The 24,157-nt window shown below is 40.8% G+C and overlaps 1 protein-coding gene across 1 annotated transcript in view; it reads right to left on the bottom strand.

Moving 5' to 3' along the window:
• Positions 1 to 24,157, bottom strand: part of llgl1 (LLGL scribble cell polarity complex component 1) — a 52,617-nt gene that overhangs the window by 22,577 nt on the left and 5,883 nt on the right. The window contains exons 3-6 of the mRNA XM_059347071.1: positions 6,889 to 6,970; positions 6,632 to 6,792; positions 5,903 to 6,049; positions 1,192 to 1,354 (exon numbers count right to left, since the gene is read on the bottom strand). Of these exons, the coding sequence (XP_059203054.1) occupies positions 1,192 to 1,354; positions 5,903 to 6,049; positions 6,632 to 6,792; positions 6,889 to 6,970 (553 nt within the window). The remainder of the gene's footprint in view (positions 1 to 1,191; positions 1,355 to 5,902; positions 6,050 to 6,631; positions 6,793 to 6,888; positions 6,971 to 24,157) is intronic.

The raw sequence follows: 24,157 nt of genomic DNA, 5'->3' as shown, positions 1-24,157 counted from the left end.
ATTTAACTGAACATGATTTTTTTTTGTTCTATGAAAGAATTGATTGTTCAATAAAATCATTAAAACTTGATATAGTTCTACTTACAAATAAATCTGTTGAAATGTCATGTTTTTTTAATTGTATTATTTTGCATGGATGTCTGCTTATGACAAAACAAAATTCCTAGATTTATGTTTGGATATGATACAGTTCATTTAAATGACCTCCAATTTCCTGCTAATTCTCATAAATTCCCATATTTCCCAAGGAAAGTTTAGGATTTGGAATATTTCCAAATTTTCCCAGCTTAACTTCCCATGGAAAGTTTCTGGAAATTTACCCGACATTTTCCACCCCTCTGCAGTCCTCGTTACCACTGCAGTAAGACTAGGGTCAGGCTGGTTTTACAGCAGCTAATAGCTTACTTGCCAGACAGTCAATGACTTGGAAAGCTGTTGGGAGTAGGTGTTGCTTGTTTAGTCAATTTTGTTATTATTCCAAACAGAATGAGAAAAAAGACTTATTTAGAAATACATCTACTACGAAAGAGGATTGGGGCCAGGTAGGAGGGGAGAAAATTTGTAGATATTTTTTATTTATTTTCATTATGCACAAAAAGTGTAAATGATGAGAATAAAGTCAACTTTTTGAGTTCAGTTGAGTTGGAAAGATATTTCACAGATTGGTTGTTCCCGTGTCAATAAGTCATCAGAGGAACATTGTTTGACCATTCGGAACAATAACCACAATATTTAAGGGCGTAGTTGTACTAAAAATCCCCCTACACATAACTGAGCTATTCCTGGTAGGCTACCACAACTATTTTTTGACATATATTAAACGTATTGAGTAAAATCAGGTTGCAGCTTGCAGTCTACTTTACCAAACTCAAAAAGTTGACTTTATTCTCGTAATTACAATTTTTTTTCTCGAAGTGCATGATCAATTCTTTTTTCCTCCTGTCATTATTTCTTTCCCTCTGGCCCTGTTCCTCTTCTGTACTTCTACAGTACTTTTCAGAGTACTTTTACATTTTCATTATTCCCCTACAACTCCTCTGTGAACACTAATGTCCAGAACATGCTGGTGACAATAAAAACAAAGGATAAAACACCGTAAAACAAAAGTTCCTTATTGTTCCACTATGATAGACTCATCATGGAACACTGTCAGTAAGAAGTTACAACAAATATGCACTAAACTTTATGTACCTGTTTGCCCAGAAAGAGCTGCTCAGCATGACGGGTGCTCAGGTCCCACAGGACCACCAGGCCCCGGCTGTAGCCAATCAGAATCTTCCCTGACTGCTGAGGATGTTCCTGAAGAGACTCCACCGGCCCCAAGGACTTCCCACATCTGTAATCATCTGGCAGGCTGGGGAAACAAAACATTACTCATTATTCTGCACATGTAGTTTATTTGTAATCCAGATGTCGTAAATCAAATACATCTACAGGTCAAAATATGGTGAAATTATTGCCTGTGAAGGACCTGATAGATAAAAAAAAAAACACACAAAATGAAGAGACAGAATGACCAAACAAAACCACAGAAGACACAAAATGACAAAAAAAAAGACACAACAACAGACACAAAATGACAACAAAAAAAGACAATAAAAGACACAAAAAGACATGAAAAGGATTCAAAAATGGACAAAATAGCCCAAGACTCCATATAGTTAAAGATCTTACATTATGCTGGTGAAACTCCCTTTCTTGACTCAACATGTTCATAAAAATGAAATCCAATAAGACTGATCATCACTTGGGGTGATTCTTTCCGTCTGTTCGGTCAAAGAATCAAACTACCAACTCCCCTAACTCTGTTTACTGAAGGATTAAAGGTGGACTGAGAGAGAGAGCGGTCAAGGAGAAATTTGCATCAAAGACCATCTTTAAATGGAGGCAGGCATTTACGTCCACAAAGGGTGCTCCGATCGATCAAATACCAGCCGATTATTATTCTAAAAGTATAACATCAAAAGAACAGCTGATCAAATGACTGTCCGCGCTGCTAAAATGGAGAAAATAAATAAAATAAAATACATTTGGAACTTTCAAAGTTCGTCCAAAGGAGGGATTGCTTGATTAAATAACCACCCATGCATCCAGGAGGGTCTGATGATGTCATGCTGCATCATCTTTAGCCCTGAGCCTCAGTGGACAGATGATAAAAAGGTAGATTCATGTCATTATACACACTATATGATTTGGATTTTATTTCACTTGTTTAGAATATTTCCTCATTATTCAGTTACTTTTTCTATTTACCTGCAGCACATTAGAGTAAGATTGAAATAAATGTAATCAAATGATTAGCACAAAGACAGATTTTGAGCCTAGAGAGCAGTCGGGTGGCCTCCGTCAGGAGCTCAGTTCGTTTTTGATTTCCAAGAGGTTTTATCAACAAGCACAGAGAGGTTCAAGAATAATACACATTGGGGTGCTTTCACGTCCCAAAGTTTAGTGCGTTCCAATCAAACTGTGGTGCAGTTAAATCCTTGTTACGGTTCGTTTGGTCGCTTGTGAACGCTCCAATCATACTCAATTGCACTGTGAATGTAATCCGACCCAATAACCGGAAATGAATTGTGGGCTTCCTGCACGGGCATTCTGTGAGCTTTGATGTTTGCTTCACATACATGAGATGCTGAATAAAGTCCACAAAAACAATGACGTTTATAAAATAATTTGAGATCAACTGGAGGAAAAAGGATCTGTGTGCACAATAGATCAGTGCTGAGTCAAGGTAAAATAACTTTGACGGCAATATTCATGGTGCGTTCGGCTCCGTGTTGCTTTGTTTATTTACGTGTTTACATTTTCCACCTCCAACTTTCCAACCAATAAGTAATAATATTGCAAGTATATTTCCAGCCCTCCACCTTCGTACACACCCTTGTGTACCTATAAATAAATAATATTATACAATAAATAGAAGTCTGCGATTGAAATTGAGCCTGTGATGGTGGTTGTTTCTGCTGATTCTCCTTCTAGTATCATTGATCCTGACAAAAATCCTGCCTGGACCACCCTTGTTATCATGTGACCAAACTTCTATACACAGTTCATGTGACAACGAAGATGTTAAGTGGACTATTTTGTTACATATACTATAATTAATTAGCCATGTTCACTTAAATTCATGTTTTGGGTGGGGTCCCTGACCTAATGATGAATTTTATCATCAAACCTCAAAACGCAGATTCACATAATGTGAAACAGGAGATGATTAGTAGCGTGGAGGACAGGCTGTGCATATTGATAATCCAGTTTGTAAGTAGAACATGGGCGTGCCCTCTTTTCTTCTGCACAAAAACAACCCAAAGCAAAACTCCAGAAGTGTTAAAACTTGTGTAAAATCTAATCAGAATCAAGCTCGAACCATCTGTATAAACTCTAATACTGCAGGCTGCTGCTCCTCCAACAACAACAACAACAAAACAGTGAAATCAACATCAAGCTGGAGTTTGTGAACTAGACATTCCTCTGAGGCAGCGGAGGAATGTGGAGCAGGACACACCCTCGAGATGTCAGAGGATTCCCTCAGCGAAGGACGGGAGAAAAGAGGGGGAGAAGACAGGAGAGGAAGCATCGGAGAGACAGAGTAAACAAACTAAGTGGGAAGGACGAGACAGCAGTGCAGCTTTCTGGGCTCTCTGCTGCGGATGAGGCAGAACCATGGCAGAGGAGAGAGTCAGCTTTTATGAAACACACACACTGATACACACAGACTTCTGACTGCTTTGGTAGCGTTCACTGAGAAAGATCCTCTCCGGAAGCACGGAGGCAGAAACATTCCCAACAAAGCATTCCATTGTCTCCGTCTCTCCGTTCACAAGTATTTTTAGGGAATCCAGCATCCTGCTACAGAGTCCCGGTGATGAGTCTGTGTGTGTGTGTGTGTGTGTGTGTGTGTGTGTGTGTGTGTGTGTGTGTGTGTGTGTGTGTGTGTGTGTGTGTGTGTGCGCGCACGTTAGAGATTCAGCTGAAACACTTCCCCAACCGGAACACCGTGTTTTGGCAGCCGGTACAAAGCCTCCCTGTCTAAAACCTTCCATCCTTTGCACACACCATACAAAATCACACACACACACACACACACATACATACACACACATACATACACACACACGCCTTATCAGGGCCCTCGTTAGGCCTCAGTTCTGCCCACTTCCCTAAACAAGCCTGGTTAATGAGGGGTTTGGTCAACCAGTCAGACGGTCACACAGCCGAATGAAAAAGAAACACAGTAGCGCTGTGATGCGCTGCCAGGAATGCAGCGAGGAGAGATGCAGCATGAAAAATAAAAAACTACTGTTGTTTTTAGATAGAAAAATAAATAAATATGCAACAGCATGCACCTTTGTTGAACACCAATTATTTTCTATAATTCTGTTTGGTTCATAATAACACATTAAGCACACATCAGCAGCTTGTCCTGATCATGTGTTTTGCTCCAGTTCACTGCTGAACTCTGCAGGAATGTGGAGGCTGGACAAAATAACAGAAACGCCATATTATATAAGGTATGCATATCTTTGTTTTGTTTGTTTTTTCAGAAAAAACATACTACAACTGCTTCTCATGTCCGTCACATAATTTTGTTATTTGTTTATTTATTTATCTTTTATTAATTCAGTATTCTTTTATTTATTATGCATTTCTTTTTTAATTTCGTATTTATTTATTTGTTTTTTTTTATTTCTTACTAAAGTCCTATGTCAATGAGAAAAAAAATAAGAACAAAATAACCAGGGCTGTTTATAGTAAACCTCCTGCAACACGTTTTCATATTTTTTTATTTTTCTATGTATTAATATTATTATTATGTATCCATGTATTTTTAATATTTTTTATTTATTTATTTTTATTTTATCATTTGTTTATTTTTTCCCTAGATGTCCTCTGATAAGCCTCGTGCATTTGTCATTTTAAATCAAATGTTGTTAAATTCTCAGTAGTGCACAGATGTTGTGACATCAGCTTTATCTAACTCAGCCCCACCCACCTCAAAGAAGTGTGCAGAGACAGGCAAACACACAAATAAAGAAATGTCTCGTTTTGAAAGAACCAATAAAGCAGTTGTTACTTTGGTAGTAAAGTGTGTTCATGTAGGACCCTGTCACCGACAGAAAAACACTGTCAGCTCTTTTCAAAGAAGTCAGACAGTCAACACTTTTGCAAGTGAGTTGTCAGGGCATTGTCGTTGATATTTACTGCAGACTGGAGACATTTTATTGTACTGCACTGTTTTTCCCCCAAACTCTTATTCCTAAAAAACATCTGTTCAGATTCCTATCCAAGATTTACAGCACATATCCAACAACGTCTCCAAACAGATTCCTCTACATCTTTGCTCTGTGCTTACTCTAACTAACAACATCATTATCTTTATCTGATTTAGTGCTCCTCCCTCACACATCCAAAACTTTGCATTAGTAAGTCTCATAAATTGCACTTGATAATTGCATTGAGAACATGTTTAACACAGGTCTCTTGCTCCCTTTCCTCTTAACAGCAGAGAGGAGATGTTACCGTTCTCATGGTCCCTGAACCACATGACCCCGACCTGCCGGCTGCTGCTCGGGTCAAATGGGATATTTGTTTCTGAGTGCATGTGTGTGTCCGACCTGCTCAGCTGGAGCTGTGAGCAGAGGAAACTGGAGTGTTTAAAGGAAGAGTCTGACAGAGCCGGATTGGGGAGAAAGAGTCAAGAAGAGTTTTAGGATGAGAAAAGATTCACACTTTCCCATGCTTCATTATACATATAGATGTAGTGTATAGAAGAGAAGGAGTATTATTATGAATGACAAACGTAGCCGCCAGCTGTGTAAGTCAGATCAGACTTTAAAAAAATGTTTTTTTTTCCATAATTGGATCTTTTTTTTGGACTGTCTTTCTGTGAAGCCAGTCTCACCTCTGTGTGATCTGATCCTGGAGCAGCGTCTGGTTTTCCTTCAGTGATAGACGGGGCAACTCCAGGAAGTACACGCCCCCTCCCTCTGTGCCGATGCAGAGCAGCTCGTAGGACCTCAGCAAGAGGAGGACGGTCACCCGAGTGGCACTGGGAAGAGGAGGAGGAGTAAACATGAGAAGAGTCATAACAGAGTACAACTGAAAATGTTTTTTGCATTTTTAACTTGCAGTGTTCTGCTGCAGACCCGCCTTTCATAAATATCTACTTATATACAAGTATATAATATCAACTATTTATTTATAATAAATTAGCTGAACTCATCATTTCTCATCTGTTTTGTTTTTTCTGCATTTTGTGTTTGTGTGTCTCAAATTTGTTATGTTAAGTGACTTTGAGTACCTTTTAAAAGCACTATAAAAATCAAATGTATTCTAATTATTATTATTTATTTATCTTTTTTTTTAATTTATTTAATAAATAATGTATTATTTATTTCTCTCTTTCTCTCTAGTATTTATTCATTTATTTAGCTTTTTTATTTATTTATAATTCTCTCTTTTTAATGAATTATTTCTTTTTTATTTCTTTTGTATTTTTTTCCATTTCCAAGTTATTTCTTATTTATTTGGTGAAGTCTTATAAATAGAGAAAAAAAAGAAAATAAAAATGACTTCTGGGCCAATTAATGAAAACGATCTAAAACAGCATCCACAGGCTTTATTAACGTACCTGCAGCTCTCGATGCCAGGTCTTCCTGGGAGGCTGTAACTGTCCACTTCCTGCAGAGAGACCACGCCTTCTCTCTTGACCCCTCCCACCTCCCGCGGGGCCCCGGCCACCAGCTCCCACAGGTGAATCGTGTTGTCATCCAGCAGTGACAGCAGGCGGCCCTATCACAGAGCAGGATGGACATTAACATCACACGTCACTGTGGCCTCTGTCTCCTCACATTACATTTAAAAAAAAAAAAAAAAGGTGGGGCTTACCTGTCCAGGCAGGAAGTGGATCTGTGTGACAGCGGTGGTGTCTTTGTGTAGTCCTGTGAACTCCACGCCAGGAGAGCCGTAGCTGCAAGGGTCCCGTCAAGGAAATTTACAACAATGTAAGCTTTTACACTAAATAATGACAATTAGTGCAGCTTTCCACAACTCAGCTGTAGGTGTTACAGAGACAGACTTAATTCTTGTCTTTATAAACGGATTGTTAGCAATAATAATGGCTACTTTGAAAAGTGTGTTTTCTTTTCTTTTTCAACGTTACAATTTTGTTTATTTATACATTTTAAACAGCGCCCCTGAAATCCCGATTGTGGCCGTAAATATATGACATCTCTATTTTTTTTTTATTTAGGACTGAGCTTACTAGTATTATTGTGATGTTACTTTTTCCTGTGGAAGTGGTTTTACTGGCCGGTCTGGAACTGCTCATCCATTGGTTGTTGATTGTGTTCCGTCACTGCCACTTGCGATCATATCAAACACGTTTGATATGATCGCAGACCCAAGACTAGGAAAAGACTGATATGAAACAAGGCAGATTAATACCTTACACTTAACGATCGGGATGACGGGAGCACTGCAACTCCAGTAAGACTCCTAGATTTACTAAAGACTTTCATTTTTTAGTCTGGGACTGTGAAAATCGTTTGGTGTAAGCCCAGCATAAGACAAACAGTCACGCGACTTAACATTCAATGAAACTTTGACTGAACTGCAGGCTGTTTACACAGAGCAGAGGGGAGAGGACAGTTGTAAGTAGAAGTTGTAAAAGTTTTAATAGATAAATAAGTAACACATGTGGAGTAACCCCTTTTCTTTTTGTTCTCATAAGCACTTGGAAAAATTATTTTTTGGGGGGGAAAAAATTAATTAAAAGAAGAAATTCAACTGACTTTTGATTTTTTTTTATATTTATAATTTCTGGCATTATCACGGTTATTCTGCACAAAATAGATTTTTGGGTTCTCCCTCCTTCTAGTCATGGTTGTGCCGTTTACATTGAGGTGCAGAACTTATATAGTGCAGTGAAAAATGAGGCCACAGTGAGTAAAATGTGACAGCATAAAAAAACACCATGAAAGTGTTTGGGTTTTTGAAAGTTAACCACTTGTATGCAGTACATTACACTGTCAGGAAAAATGTTAGTTTTTAAATACATAATATATATCTGACTGGTGTAGAAAACGTTTCCTTCTAAAATTAGAAACAGGATTAAAATGTGTGACTGAGAGAGTGACTGTAAACCAAAAGAAACACACTGGTTAGGTGTAATAGTAGGGGAGAAATTAGAGCGCTATAACAAAGCTCATAGCAATTACCAACACCAGATGACGCAGATGCTAAAAACCACCACTGTGTGTGTGTGTGTGTGTGTGTGTGTGTGTGTGTGTGTGTGTGTGTGTGTGTGTGTGTAATCAGCAGCAAAGACTCCTCTGTTTGTTAGTCCAGTAAATGAAGCTGAGCTGATAAAATAAAAGCTACACTTAAGAACTGTGACGCCGAGTACACAACTGAGTCTAAATTGGTCTAAAGTGCAAATTAACACACACACACGCACATATGCTAGCGGCTACACACAAACACTTGTGAGCAAAACTGACACACTTTAGTACACTGCTTACATAAGCCAGTAGGAATGTGGATTAAAATGCAGAAATATAAAATAAAAGCTGGAGAGTGTTTGTATATGACTGTGGAGATGAGCTGGTTTTCTGTATTCATACCATCAAGTCATCATTTACCCTCTTTATTAGGAGAGAAGATAAATATTATAACTAAATTCATTTTATTACCTTTTCATTCCTGCTCATATCTTTCCTCAACTGGTGCAAGTCTCTTTCTATTCCCATGATGCCCTGGCAGTATACAAACCCACTTATCATCTTCACTTTCTTTTCCACTCTCACCCTCTCTGTGATACCCAGGAAATCAGTGAGAATTACTCACTGCCCACTTTCTTTAACCATCTCTCCCCACTGCGCTCTAACAGCTCTCTCGTTGGAGAAAAGGTTACCACAATTTGTTTGCTCTAACCATCTTTCTCATCTCTGCCCGAAACCACTCGTTTCCCCCACGGGGGTCCAGAGCAGTTTTAATACCAACATTCCTCTGCCGTTTCCTTTCTCAGCCCTATTTTCCCTGCTTCAGTTCTTGGTAGCTCTCTTCTACTAACTCCTCTCTGATTCTCAGGAGAAACCTACCTGCCCTCCTCTTTCTCTCCCTTCCCCTAACTCAAATCCCTCCTTTCTCCTTCCCTCCCTGTCTGAAGTCCCTGGAGGCCCAGCTGAGCGTTATACTAGCATTCCTTCAGTGTTGTCACTTCCTGTTCCAGGTTTTATTCCCTCCAATAACACATGCTGCAAACAGCTGGAGGTGGAGGTGTGAGGGGAACATTCACTCGTGGGTCATGAACCATCAGTCCAGACAAAGAGAGGCAGAGTGACCAACACACAGTTCATGAGAGGGACGAATTCAGCAAAGCAATTGAGAAAAAAAAAATCAATTATTCTGCTCCTGTAAAGGAATAGTTTGGCCTTTTGGGAAATGCAGTTATTTTCTTTCTTGCAGGAAGTTAGACGAGAAGATTGATACCATTGATGTCAATAAATATAAAGCTACAGCAAGCAGACAGTTAGCTTAGCTTAGCATAAAGACTGGAAACAAGGGGGATTGGAATATTCTGTGTAAAAGGTTACAATATTAACCTACCAGGACCTCTACAGCTCACTAAAGAACATGTTATATCTAATATTCTAATTTGTACAAAAACTGTAAAAATAGAAAGTTGCTGCAGACTGGTTCCTGGTCAAGTGATTTCCTGGAGGCGTGTTCATTGTCCACAAGATTTCCAGGAAGTTACTGCACCTGGTCAAGAGAGAGTCCAGCCCTAGGATCCCCCGTTTGTTTTTACTCTTGGTTTTTATACAGGGCCAGACAAGCTCAGCTTTATACTAAGCTCAGATAACTGGCTTCTGGCTGTGGCTTCATATTGGATGGCCAGGGTTCTCATCAAACGGCGAGCAACATCAGTTGTCGATTCATTTCCCCCTCTTAAATCAGTATTGCCCTTAAAAATCCCATATCAGTCAGGCTCAAGGAGTTTTGGTGTGCAAAGTAGGGTTGACAAACCTGAAGAGAAATAACTATATGTAGCACAGATGCTAAAAACTGCAGTCGTGCTGCTGCGCTTCAAAGTTGGAGGAATGAAAACTGAATGGAAAATATAGGTTAATAAAGAAAATCAAAGTTCCACAGCTGTGTAAAAAAAGATCAGAGGGCCTGAAAACAGATGGACAGCAGTGGTTTGGATGGGTATTCCAGCTATGTAACGATGACCGCAGCTCATTCATCACAAATTAATACAGCAACTCCCACAAATTAAAGCTGGCTGTGCAAGAAAAGAGTGCACAGAGAGCTGTCAGCACGTGGAAAAAAAAGACCACTAATGACTATTTAAGACGGTGTCAGAGCCTGGACACTTGGCTGATCTCTAGCACCTCTTACAGGAAACAGGCAACAAGCATCTCCGATTTCAGACTTCCACACAGAGCAGAATTAACGTGTCCGACAGGCAGCAGAGCTGTAATAAAGCAGGGCAGGAGGGTTTTACTGCTTGTGGGAGGCAGGGCAAAAAAGTGTGTGATCAACACGACTAAAAAGAAAACAATTGTGACACATGACTCACAGATCACACACACTTCCTGGTCATGGTGATGTCAGAGGACAGCTGGTGGAGGGATTCCCGGTGATGATGTCATCACCTCCTCATCAGAGACAGCTGGAGATGGAGTCCCTCTCGCTCTAACCTCATTATACGTTTATGTCTACTCTGAATTAAGCGCCCTCCCCCATGGGAGCTGCTCATTGGCTAATATTAACTCCTCAATAGTGGTGGGCAGATAATAAATGTGTATATGTGTCACCCCCTCCCGCCAGCCTGTTGTGTTAAATACAGACACACAAACTTGCAGGCATGCAAGCACACACATGGGGGACAATAAATAATCCACAGAAGATTTTCTAAAGATATAGCTATTAGTAGAGGTGTGAATCAACAGAGGCCTCACGATACGATTTTATCCCGATACTTGAGTCATGATACAATATTATTGTGAGTTTTTTGTATTTTGCGATACGGTGAGTATTGCGATACAATATATTGCAATTTAACTGTTTTTGTGTCCACAAAATCCAATCCAGAATTGTTTTGTCAAATAAGAGAAAATTCTCAGTCTATTCATCTCACTTCAGTCTTTTTATTTCTCCACAATGAGAGTCAAACCCACAGACTGACCAACAAAGTATTCAGTCAAACTGAACTGAACTGATATCAAACATGTATGGATGACAACAACAGCAGCATTTTCTCAAACTTTCCTCAACTTTAACCTTCTCTGCTCTGAATTTTTTTTCAATGAAACATATAAAAAGCCTAAATTTGCAGCGTTATTGCAACAACTTCCCAACACGATATCCTACCACATGGTGCCTGTACATTCCTTAGATCTTCTAGTATCATATGATACCAGTATCTCCAGTATATTCCTAAGAGTGAGCTCGCTACAGCCTCTGGAGAAAAAAAAAAAACAGCGAAAATACGGACCACCCACTCGGAACACTAAGTGATACTTGGCGTCAATGAATCGATATAATATTGCCACGCGAAATATTGCGATACGATGCTGCTACGATTTTCCCCCCCACCTCTAGCTATTAGGTTGCACTTGATCAGAAGGCACTTTCATGGAGAAAATCGTTGGTCAGGGAAAGTTCTGGTCTGAAAGTGCAGCTGGATAAACAGGAAAAATGCTGTGTGCTTCTATACTAAACTTGCTATTTTCAGTAGTAGACACTATGGAAGAAGTAGTTCACTCTGAGTACCCAGATGATTAACTCAGATGGTTGAAGGTGAGAAGTGTTCAGTGTTCCGTGCTCCACTTTTCAATGGTCAACATCTCCGCTATGTAGCAGACGGGGAGGGACCACCGAACTTGAGATAATGTTGAGCAAAGTAGCAACAATGGCAGCAAGTGAAACAGAGGACAAGTTTGCAGCTGTGTAATCTGCAGCTCTTGGGAACAGGGGGCACACACAAGAAAGAACGGTAAAAGAATGTCCATTTTACTGAAAAGAAAACAAATCGGCGGATGTCTTGGCAGGTGACGGTAATGCTTCACCATTAATAAAGAAGCAAGTGTTGCAATGTTCATTGCTAGTATATGCATAAGGGTCATATGCAATTTGAGACAACACTAGCTTGTAAAAATGCATGCACTACGATAGTAAGCACATAGTGTACTACATGGAAGTGTACTAAAACAAAGCAACTGAACTGAGACAAACCCAAAGAGTTCATGCTAGTGACTCTGAAGAGCTACGCTTTGAGCTAAATGCTAACACACTGGTGTGTTGCAGGTATATTGCTGCCTTTTTACATGGTCGCCGATTAATATAGCGTATTAGCATGCTTACATATGCAAAAAAATACGACAAGCAGCTCAAGCTGATGGGAATGTCATTAGTGTTGCAGTTTGCAATTTTGATTAGATAAAGTGTGACCAGCTGATGGCGCTAGAGAAGAAGTCAGTGGATCACCAAAGTTATTACAGTTCAACCTGAGTGGAACAAGAATGTCTGGACTAAGTTTCAGTGCAATCCATTCTTTATCTGTTGAGATATCTCAGTCTGGATCAAAGCGAAGGACCGAACGACATTACCGTCTGTAACATCATGCTGCTAGCGCGACTGAACACTCAGCAACACTCCTCTTTATTTTTAATTGCCAGTTCCTTTCCTTGACTCATTCTGATTACACTGCTGATAGATACCAAGCACTGATTTCCATTTCAAAACATGTCACATAAAGATATGAGAGATACGATTAAATGTAAGACATGTGGATTAAGAAGAAAAAACAGAAATTAGAGATGAAAGGAACTGCTGCAAATTCTTAGGATGCTTCGCCAAGAACATCAGAGGCCACACACACACACACACACACACACACACACACACACACACACACACACACACACACACACACACACACACACACACACACACACACACACACACACACACACACACACACACACACACACACACACACACACACACACACACACACACACACACACACACACACACACACACACACACACACACACACAGGGCTGTAACACCAAAGGATAAAGGCAGGGTCAATATTTAAAAGCTGGAAACAGTGACTCAAAGTAAACTAATTCAAAGGCGTCCTCAGTTCAAATTGGAGATTAAAATTGACAGCATTAATAAACTGAACCACAGAAACTCATAAAAGGAGTGACACAAGCAGCAAGGACACTCGGAGCTGTGTATAAATGGTCTTGGATGATACAGTGCTGAAATAAATGTTCAGGGCGTTCCTTACAAAGTTACAGAAAAGGTTCAGAAACAAGAATCCAACATGGGACACTTAAATCTTTGAGCAACCTGTTGAATGACACGCTGGCTTCACGCTGCTGAAAGCATGTAGTGTAACATGCAAAGATTTGCTGCATTGCTCACCAGAGAACCCTGAAATGCACACAATGGAGGCCTACAGTAACTCATAATCACTGAATCACTGTCTCTTTCTCAAACACACACACACACACACACACCCTCACACACAAGTGCGATTGCCCGGTGATGCAGAGAGAGAGCGTTAGCAAGGATAAAGCGATTTCACGGTCTGAATACAGACAAACAGAGGGCATTGTCCACCACGTCGGACACACAGACAACAGCCAGCACCCCCTCAAACACACACACATAAATGTGACAGAAGATTGGGATGGACAGGAAGGAAGGACGGCTCACTAAATCCAAGGATGAATGTGCAAGTTGACCACACACAGAAAGAGAATTGCACCGTCTAAGCAAACTGAGAAAAAGTAAGTCAGAAAAAGTTTAAAAATGAAAAATCCAAGTAAATGTTTACGTCTTCAGACAACAAAATGGTTTAAGCTTCTGAGGAATCATCTGTGAACATTTTCTCCACCTCCCTTTCTCCCTTACACACATAGCAACACACACACACAATCACAAACTCCTCAGACGTCTGGCAAAAAGCAATCTACAACAAGACAAGCCAAACAACTCCACCCACCCACTAGAGGAACAATCCCGTCTCATTTGCATCCTCTCCCTCAGCTTGTACCTCTCCACCCCCACACTCCGCTTTCTGTCCCACTCGCTCAGTGCACGCTCGCCTTAACATAGGACAACTCTTAAGTTTATTCATCATTAGAAACATTCATGGTCCCCAGGGGATGAATCGTAATGATTTTGATGGCTGGAACGGTTGAAGAAACTGTGTTCTACCTGTGCTGCCTCCATCTACGGTCTACCACCTACTATTAGGAGTAATGTTACTGGGGGAAAAGGGAAGACTCAGTCAGTGCATTTTCTATGATTCCTTCTGTTGGCAACAGGTTAAATTCTCCCACAAAATTGGTCCCGATCCCGGTCCGTCTGGGAGGTTCAGCACCATGTTCCAGCAGGATTCGGCCCAAGTGAAGCCCAACGCCCTGCTGCACCTTGTTGAGCAACTTTTATGGGCCAGCTGATGAGATCTAGGTCAAACTGATTGTAGAAGCTCCTCATTGACTAATGTGATCATTGCCATGAAATTTTGTATGGAAAACATCATCATCATCATAATTTTGGTAGTTCATTAACAGCACCACCATCAGGTCAAAATTAGAATTTGTCCAATACTTTGGTTCATGACCAAATTCCTGCAACAACATTCTCATCAGCCCCAGCTGCACTTTGTGTTAAGTGCACATGTTAGAAGCTAAATTGTTGGTGAAACATTAGCACTTAGCTCAATGCACCAATGTTATTAGTTTAGCCTCCTAAAGCTGAGAGGTGTGAGTCAGCAGAGGCCCCATGACACAATTGATCCCGATACGATATGACTGCGATTTTAAGCATGTTGCGATATGTCGAGTATTGCAATACAATATATTGCAATTTAACTGTTTAACTGCATTTTGTGTCCACAAAATTAAATCCAGTCAAGAATTGTTTTGTCAAATAAAAGAAAATTATCAGTCTATTCATCTCACTTCAGTCTTTTTATTTCTCCACAATGAGAGTCAAACCCACAGACTGACCAACAAAGTATTCAGTCAAACTGAACTGAACTGATGTCAAACATGTATGGACGGCAACAACTGCAGCATTTTCTCAAACTTTCCTCAACTTTAACCTTCTCTGCTCTGAATTTTTTTTCAATGAAACATATAAAAAGCCTAAATTTGCAGCGTTATTTCAACAACTTCCCAACACGATATCCTACCACATGGTGCCTGTACATTCCTTAGATCTTCTAGTATCATATGATACCAGTATCTCCAGTATATTCCTAAGAGTGAGCTCGCTACAGCCTCTGGGGGAAAAAAAACCAGCGAAAATACAAACCACCCACTCGGAACACTAAGTGATACTTGGCGTCAATGAATCGATATAATATATATATATGTATGGACGACGACAACTGTAGTATTTTCTCAAACTTTCCTCAACTTTAAGCTTCACTGCTCTGAATTTCTTTTGAATGAAACATAAAAAAAGAACCTAACTTTGCAGCGTTATTTCGACAACTTCCCGGCACAATATTCTGACACATGGTGCCTATAGATTCATTAGATCTCCTAGTTTTATATGATACCAGTATCTCTAGTATATTCATCAAAGTGGGCCTGCTACAGCCTCCAATACAATACTGCCACACAAACATTGCGATATTATGCTGTATCAATTTTTCCCTCAACTCTAATGGTTGTTGTCATTAATGCTACAGAACTAAAAAATCAGAAACAGTGCGTTTCCATGCACAGTTTAATCGAGCTATGCTTAAAATTTGATTTTGGGGTCTAATAGGACTTCTGTCCTTGTCCCAGTTTACATGCAACTGAGAAAATGGAATAACTGATGGGAACGTGTCCTCCTCCTCAACACTGGGTGGCGATATGAGTCGTTTCAGCAGGTTAATACGGCGCCCTTTCTGGTTGACCTCAGTTTGACACTTTGACTAGCCGAAACCGGCTAATGCGACTGGCTAATGTAACCAGCCAATGTGCGACCAGTTTTCGGTTATACGCCAGCGTGAGGGTGGAGCATGCGCGCATGCGTTGTCTTGTCATACATGCTGGCGAAAATCATATTCCAATCGCATTATTTGGGTGTTCTAATCGGAGTTGGAGAACTCCGACATTAGTCGGACTAACACGTTTACATGCATTTCAGTTGTCCAGTTATAGTCAGATTAAGGTAATAATCGTTTTTTTCAAGTGTCATGTAAACGTACTGACTGTCACATCCTGTAGGTGGTTGTAGGCAATGGATGAATTGATGAATGCATGGTAAACGAGACAGTGACTGTATTTTAAGACAGGTTGGTCACCAGCATCAACAGACCTCTGATGCACTTAAGACAGTCCACCCAGACCGACAGTCCACCAGGAGCAGGGACCCAGGTCAATCCCCGCTGAAAGAAAGGGAACAGCAAGTACGGCCTTGGTGGACCTGTGAGCTACATTCACCCTCTGTCTTTCTAAGCCGACCTATAACCACCGTGGAAGCCCTGCCATGGGGGAAATGCACCAGACAAGCGCCAGCCAGTGCCGGGAGTAATTCATGAGGGCACCTTCCCACACCAAGCGGCTGTCGCTGCACCGTTGGCTTGAATCCTCCAGACAGACCGCACCAACCCCACCCGCCGAGTGTGGTGTACAATTTTGGTTCACTGTCAAACTGTGGTGGGCCAGCGTCACTGAAACTCCCAGACAGGGATGATAATGAAAGAAATGAGGATCATATAGTCTAATTCAACAGACAACTTCAATTTTAAATAAGTAAAAAACAACAAACAGTTGTGTACAGTAAGATACCACATTTTTACAGATAAATGCAATGAAAACGATTGATTCCTAACAAAATTCACCTCTGACTTGAGTTGAAGTCACTGCCAAGTATATACATATGATGTAACATTACCTTTACAGGCCTTTTACTAGCAGAGACACAACAAGGCTACCATTACTACAATTCGTTTCTATTCCTCACTTTCCCTCGCTTGAAATCAGTCAGCCGTCCCTACGAATTCAGCCCCTCACAGATTAATTGTTTTTACACAACTTTGATGTGTCAGTTCGGGTAAATGTTTTCTCCTTTGTTCCTCCTCTCCACCATTCAACAATCTCTCCACTCTGTCCAACTTGAAGAGACCACACACCCCTTCTCCCGACAGACAGACAGACCCCCCTCCAACTTGTTGTCAAATGGACCGGCGTGTGTGTGTGTGTGTGTGCTTATTCATCTGTGAGTGTGTATAGGTGTGGGGGAGAGGAGACCGGCACGGACCAAAGACAGGGGGAAGAGGAGGGGAGGGGGGAGGCTGAGTGAGACGGAGAGAGAGCAGAACAGAGGGAGGGATTTTAAAGGTCCTGCCATTCTTCAGGAATATCAATGAGGAGCACGTTATAGTCAGGGGACAGAGAGATGGCGAGAGGAGAGGCATGATTTGACAAGTAAAAGACCAAAAATAGTGATGAAAAAATGCTGTACTGTACAAGAAAAAAAGTTAGGAGTGTAAGCAGAGAGTGGGCAGTGTGTGGGTGAGACGAGAAAGAGGAAGGAGGCAGAATCAGAGTCTGCATCTTCAACTGACTAAAACGCTACCAAAGAATAAATATTGACCCTTTTGATTTAATACGAAAAAAGAAGTTACATAACGTGAGATGTTTTGTAGTATTTTCTCAACAAATTAAGTCTCCAATACAAACCACAGTCTGTGCAGCAAAGCATGAAAACAAATTAATGTGACAAATAAAAAGGCTGGAAATGGTTTGGGAAAGGGCAGGAAGCACTGTGGCGGCAGCACAATTGAAAGGGCATTGTGTGGCATAAACGAGTACAAGGGGAATTCACTGTTTTCACCACAAACTACAAAAATTTGTTGACATCGAGGATGGATGAACAATTATAGAGTCCTTCACTTAAAACGAAAGCAGCTGTCAGAGTTCTCAGGTCACGAAACGATGAATTTTAATTTTCCTCATTCCCCATTTAGTGTTGTACGTGTCCACGCTGTGACATTGCAAAAGAGCATGACTCACAGTGTGAAAGTACAGATTTCCCAACAGTTTGTAGAAAACCGAGTTGCAACCCTGTGACATCAGCCAACAGAGCCGGGCCAAGGTGACCACAGAACTGGACGTTTACCGCTGAAATGTGAAGAAATGCCTTGAAAAAAGAAAAAGCACCACTTCTGAATGTTACAGACAAACACATCCAAACATTTGCAGCTCGCCAAGAGATAAGATCCGATGAATCAGTAGAAAACAGGGTGACCGCTCAGCGTGGGGTGTGTGACCAACAGGATGTCAGACAGACAGAGAGAGCTGACAGCTGGAGCACTGACAAACACACTGATCAAAGCCCTGTTGTGTGTGTGTGTGTGTGTGTGTGTGTGTGTGTGTGTGTGTGTGTGTGTGTGTGTGTGTGTGTGTGTGTGTGTGTCAATATTAGCTAGTCCTCTGGCTGTTGGATTGCCAATAATGAAACTTCATGGTCACAAAGTTTCAGTGTAGCTCAGTCACGTACTGGATTGTCCAGATAAAGACTGTCTACAAGTTTATGAACATTTTTAAAATCCGATGTTTCCCAGGCCCCCCTCCCCAAAAAAAAACAAAAAACAAAAACAAACAATGAATGTAATCCTCTCCACACATCCTATATTTTACAAGATATCTCCGCCCACTTGGGATGCTCTAAAGCGATATGGATATCAGTCCAGGTATCTCATTGGAACTGAAAACATCCCTCCGTCAAATACCGGAGAAGATGATTCTGAGCATGCTCAGTGAGTTTATTTTCCTTTACTGAACCAAAACAGCCATTTCTGGCAGATTTTAAAACCATGGACACTGAGGTGAACCAAACGCCTCCATCAGCCCAGGAATTGGTGCAGCAATACAAAGCTTATAAGTCATCACACCTAAAATGTGCTGCAAATACCCCTTTTCCGCCAACGCGAACCTAGTTCTTTTGCTGGGCAGTTGGTTCAACTTGGGAACCGTCTCAGAACCTGTTTGAAGACTCAAGAGCCACAGAATCAAGAGCCACGTCATTAAGTCACTGAATATGTCTGGAAACGTCTCCGCTCTCCCCGACTTTTATAACGACGACAGAATACATCGTCTCTTTACAAATGTTGCTCTTGGCTTTGCAAGCCTACATTGGCATCCAAACATGACTGAAAACACATATGTGCTGCTCATCTTGATCGCTATGGAAGGCGATTACATTCTTATAGACACTGATGTTCATGTTGGACTTTGTTGTAAGCTAACGCATTGCAGTTAAACAAATAACATAAAATGAAACATGTTTTAATTGGGCTTGTTGGTCACGATAATCCCTCCCCGAGCCCCTGACGTAAGTGGTTCATGGTTTGAGACCAGCAGAGAGTTGGTGCTGCACCAGTTTTCCTGAGTGATAGCTGGTTCTTTGGCTGTCGAAAAGTGAGGAACTGGTTCAAGATTAGGCACCGACTCCGAACCGGCCTTGAACTGCCTTGGTTGAAGAGGGGTAAAATGCTTCAGACACTGTTGTTGTTCTTTCTGGTGCATGCTGATTACACTTAGCAACATTTGCCATTTAGGAGATGGCATGGGGAGTTTTTTAGAAATCTCTGTTTAAGTGACCTAAATCTTTGTTTGCATGAGGATGACAGGCCAGAATGTAGAGGAAACTAAAATGGAACTAGGAGAGCGCCAACCAAAGCCAACGGTGCATTCAGATCCTCCTCGGATGGCTCCATTTCTGTTAGTATTCTATTTTGTCTTGTTTGTATTTTATTGCTTAAAGCGCCTAAACAACATGTTGACAGCTAGTGTGCTATAAATGATTCAGCACAAATTTTTCCAATTATTCTGACAGCACATGAATGCAGCACAAACACTCCATCTGGCAATGTTAACAAAAGTAAAAAATGTAGTCGTTTCCACCCTGTTTCTTGGCCAAGTTTCACCATTCTACCAAGTTTCATGAAAATCAGGGCAGTAGTTTTTACATAATCCTGCTGACAAAAAAACAAACAAACAAACCGCACCGAAAACCTCCTTGGCAGTGATAAATATCCATTTTCAAAAATATCTACACACATGTAGACGGGGCCAAAGTTCCATGCTGTTTTGTGGGTAACTAACAGGTACTGTACTACTGTAAATAGTATTTTCTGACCTTTTTACCCACAGCTGATGCATTTCTAGCAACAAGCTCTGGTGTCTGATGTGCTGAGCTGCAGACTTTTAATACCCTCAAGTCTGCAAGCACTTCTCATCCCAGGCAACTGCACTGGTCGTCTTGGAAACCAATTCAAAAGCTTCCTTTATTAAGACTAGACTCAGCAACAAAGCTCTTACTCACCAAATCTACACACACACACACATATACACATAGAGGGAGGGTTAACCCAGGGCAGCGCAACATGCATTCTTCGACAGGAGACAGACTCCTCAAGAATCGCCCCACCACCCCCACACATGATCGCTCTCGACACACACACATACACGAAAAAGTCCACACACCACAATGTCCCCCTTCCCTCTGCTGAGCCCCAGTCTGTGGTCGAAGCACAAACTCTCAGGGAGTAATATGACTCTGCCTTTATAAACACGCAGAGAGTGAGAGACGGAGGAGCAAAAAAAAAAAAGAACAAGTGAGAAATTGGAGCGAGAGGCTGAAAGAGAGGAGAGGTGGAGGACTCACACCAAGACGGAGAACAGAAGTTCAAACTCATTTTGCAATTTTCAACTCTTTCTGTGTAACTGAGTAAATAAACTCTACGTCTATTCGACCAAACTTTTCGTCAGTGTGTGTGAGAATCAAACCACACATCTGGCACCACGGCTGGAAGTGTGTGTGTGTGTGTGTGTGTGTGTGTGTGTGTGTGTGTGTGTGTGTGTGTGTTACAGTACTGGCAGGTATGCTGGCAAGCACGTCTAGGTCAAACTCAAGTCAGTGAGTCTGTGAGATTATCAGGGAATGCGAACACACACACAAAGACATACTTAAAAATGAAAGCTCAACTGAAACTGATTTACAGGTTTGTTGTAAAACCCCCTGCCCTGACGTTAGAGCTGAAAATATTATGAAATAGAATATGAAACTGTTTTCATTTTAGTCATTTTCATGGATTCAAAAACATTTGCATCGTTGTTACATATAAACAAATAAATACACATATCTCTATTTACTTCAAATGTATTCTATATATCCAAAATTCTATTTTATTTCTATTTATACATATCTCTATTTACGTAATGCAGCTTGAGACTTTGTATTCTATATTGCTGTTATGTCTTACATATTTAGTTTAGCAAGGTTTTTTTTGTTTTTATTTTATTCACCCATTTACTTATTTCTATTTCTAATACAGAATCAACTGTAACAAAAGCAATTTCCCCCGGGGATCAATACAGTGTTTCTGATTCTCATCAGATCAGTTCAGTGTAAACTAAGCATTATTGAATTTTGGACAGTTGCGCTTTTAGAGCTGCAACAATAAGTCAATTGACATAAAAACAACTGCCAACTATTTCTGTAATGAATTTATTGTTAAGGTAATTTTTCATGCAACAATGGCAGAAAAGGTTTTTAGTTTTCCTGCATATTTCTGTGTTATATCACATTTCCCCCCTTTTTATTTTTTACATTTTATAGACTAAAACCAGTCTTTCTACCTGGTGTGTTTTAAAGATGGTTTCTCCAATTTAGCTTTATGTGATGTGCATGACAGCAGCTTAAAAGTGATCTAATGCAGTTGCTCCTAACCTCTTTAGCCTGAGACTTTCTGAAACCGAAGCAACGTCCAATGACAACGCCTCATCAGGCTGCAAGAGAGTGAGTAAAATAATCTTTTGCTGAACTTCTCATAAAACTGTATCCGAGTGATTTTAGAAGCTAACAGAAGTGAGAATTGTGAGTATATTTAAAAGTCTGAACCTCTGATGCACTGACTGTTTGTCTTTTGTTAACTTTCCAGGTATTCTCTCTGGGTATACACGCTAACTTTCCAGAAATTCCAGCAGCAGCTGGGACCTTGTTAAAAGCAGGATGACTAGTCTGAGTTTTGCAGTATCAGTCATTTTGTTAGAGAAGGTATAGCCGTGTGGAGGAGAGTTATTTTCCTCCCCTTCCATCTCTTTTACACTCCCTTGTCTCCTCTGCCTCTGTTTATCTCCATCTCCCCCCTCCTCCATTTCTCCCCTCCATCCATCCATCTCCCTCTGGGGTGCAAGTGCCTGGTACCACCAGTCTCTCTCTCTCTCTCCCCCTCTCTCTCACTATCTCTCTCTCTCTCTCTCTCTCAAAGCTGCATCTCAAAGAGCTGATTCTCCAGTCTAATGCCTCAGCACATAACACACAACCACAGCCAGACTCCCTTTGCACGCTGATAAATGCGCGCATACTGATTTAAAACATGAAAACTATGCATTTAGATTAAAACACAGACATGCTTGTGTTCAGAAATCCCGTTACACGCTCTCTTCTGCAAGTCGTACGCTCGCAAATGAAAAACAGGCGAGACAAACGTGAAACATGTGAAGCAAACGTGCATAACAACCTCTAACATATGCTTTAAAATATCTCAGCTTTGATGATGACCAGCAAACAGGGGAAACTCTACAACAACAACAAGGCAGCAGGCTGATGTCAGCCTGCTATTAACCACACAGCCGTCATGGTAATCATGACGGAGCTGGCAGCCAATCGGAGATAAGCAAGATCAAAAAACATGTCACTGAGTTGTGTCATGTGGACACTAGTGGATCCGAGCGGCTGGAATTTCTGACACTAAAAGCCAAATTATGGTTCTGCTGCAATGCTTCCTATGAGCCAAACCAACACAGCTTTACTCAATCTTCCATCTTGCTCAAACAGACCCACTGTCAGGGGGTTTGGGGGGGTTGGGGGTTAGATTCCCACTGACCACAAGCTCAAAAATGCATTTATGGTACTCCGGGGCCCTCCGAGGATGAAAGCATCTGCCAAATAGTATGTAATGATGTTGTTGTTGTTTTGTTTCTCGGCCTTGGTCTCATTTTCATAGCTCTGGCCAACAATCCTATCGGCTAGGATAACATTTTACTCACTCAAGTTAATTGTATTCATGTGGAGTACAGTAGAGCAGTCAGAGCATCATGCAGGTGGTAAACAAACACTCCATTTAGACCATATTATGGAAAACACTTGAGCTGAAATTACACTGAAAGTGAGTTCACCTGAAATGTCAACTGCATAGACGAACTGTGTGTGACACTACAGTAAGTGCTGCAAAATGAGATCAGGGTTTACAAAAAGACAGTTTGGTTTGTCATTATAATCTCTCTTTGAAATCGAGGGTTTGTTTGCAACCTCTAGCTTCCTGTAGGAGACTTCAATCCTTATTATTACCTCAAATTTATCATTTTTAAACATTTAGTTGGTGTGAGAAAAATGTTACTGTAACACTAGAAGTGCATTCGGCGATATCAGACCTCTGCCAAGGCCATGACCTTTCTTGCAATGATAACAGTGAAAATGATGTGGTTTTTTTTATCTTAGTCCTGATTCAGAACCGCTCCATGTCATGGCTTCTTCCTTGGCCAATTACACACCTTTCATCAGGTTCATGACAATCAGTCCAGTCGTTTTTCTGTAATCCTGCTGACAAACAATCCAACTGTAAAACATGACCTCCTTGGCAGGTGTAACAAGCCCATAACTGTTCAAATAAAACCCTGATTGTGAAAAAAAAAAGACTAAACTTTCCTCTAATAACGCCAGTTTAGAAGAGATTTACCACACCTTCTGAAAACATCAAAATCAAGCACTTTAAGGACTTTCCAGGCCCAATTGAAGAACACAACACAGCATAGCTTTTATAACTGTTACAACACTGAGCATTGTGTGAAAAAGTGTGATTGTTGCACTTTCTCCAGACAGCTGAACGAAGCTTATTTACTAATGGTAAGTACAAAAACGTGTATAAATCAAAAGAACTTTCCTTTCTATTCTTGCACGAAATATACAAATCCAAGCACATTCAATAACCAATGTCTATTTATGTCTATCTTCACAAACTCCTGGATTCAAACTGGATTTTAAGGACCCATGTTTGAAGGAAATGGAGTCCTCTTCAGCTAAGTGGTGCAGACATTGCAACTTCCCACACAAACAC

This window comes from Centropristis striata, chromosome 13 (assembly GCF_030273125.1).
Source record: "Centropristis striata isolate RG_2023a ecotype Rhode Island chromosome 13, C.striata_1.0, whole genome shotgun sequence".
In the NCBI taxonomy this organism is placed as follows: Eukaryota; Metazoa; Chordata; class Actinopteri; order Perciformes; family Serranidae; genus Centropristis; species Centropristis striata.
Note: the sequence above shows the minus strand (reverse complement) of the source record. Positions and strands in the feature narration are given on the sequence as shown.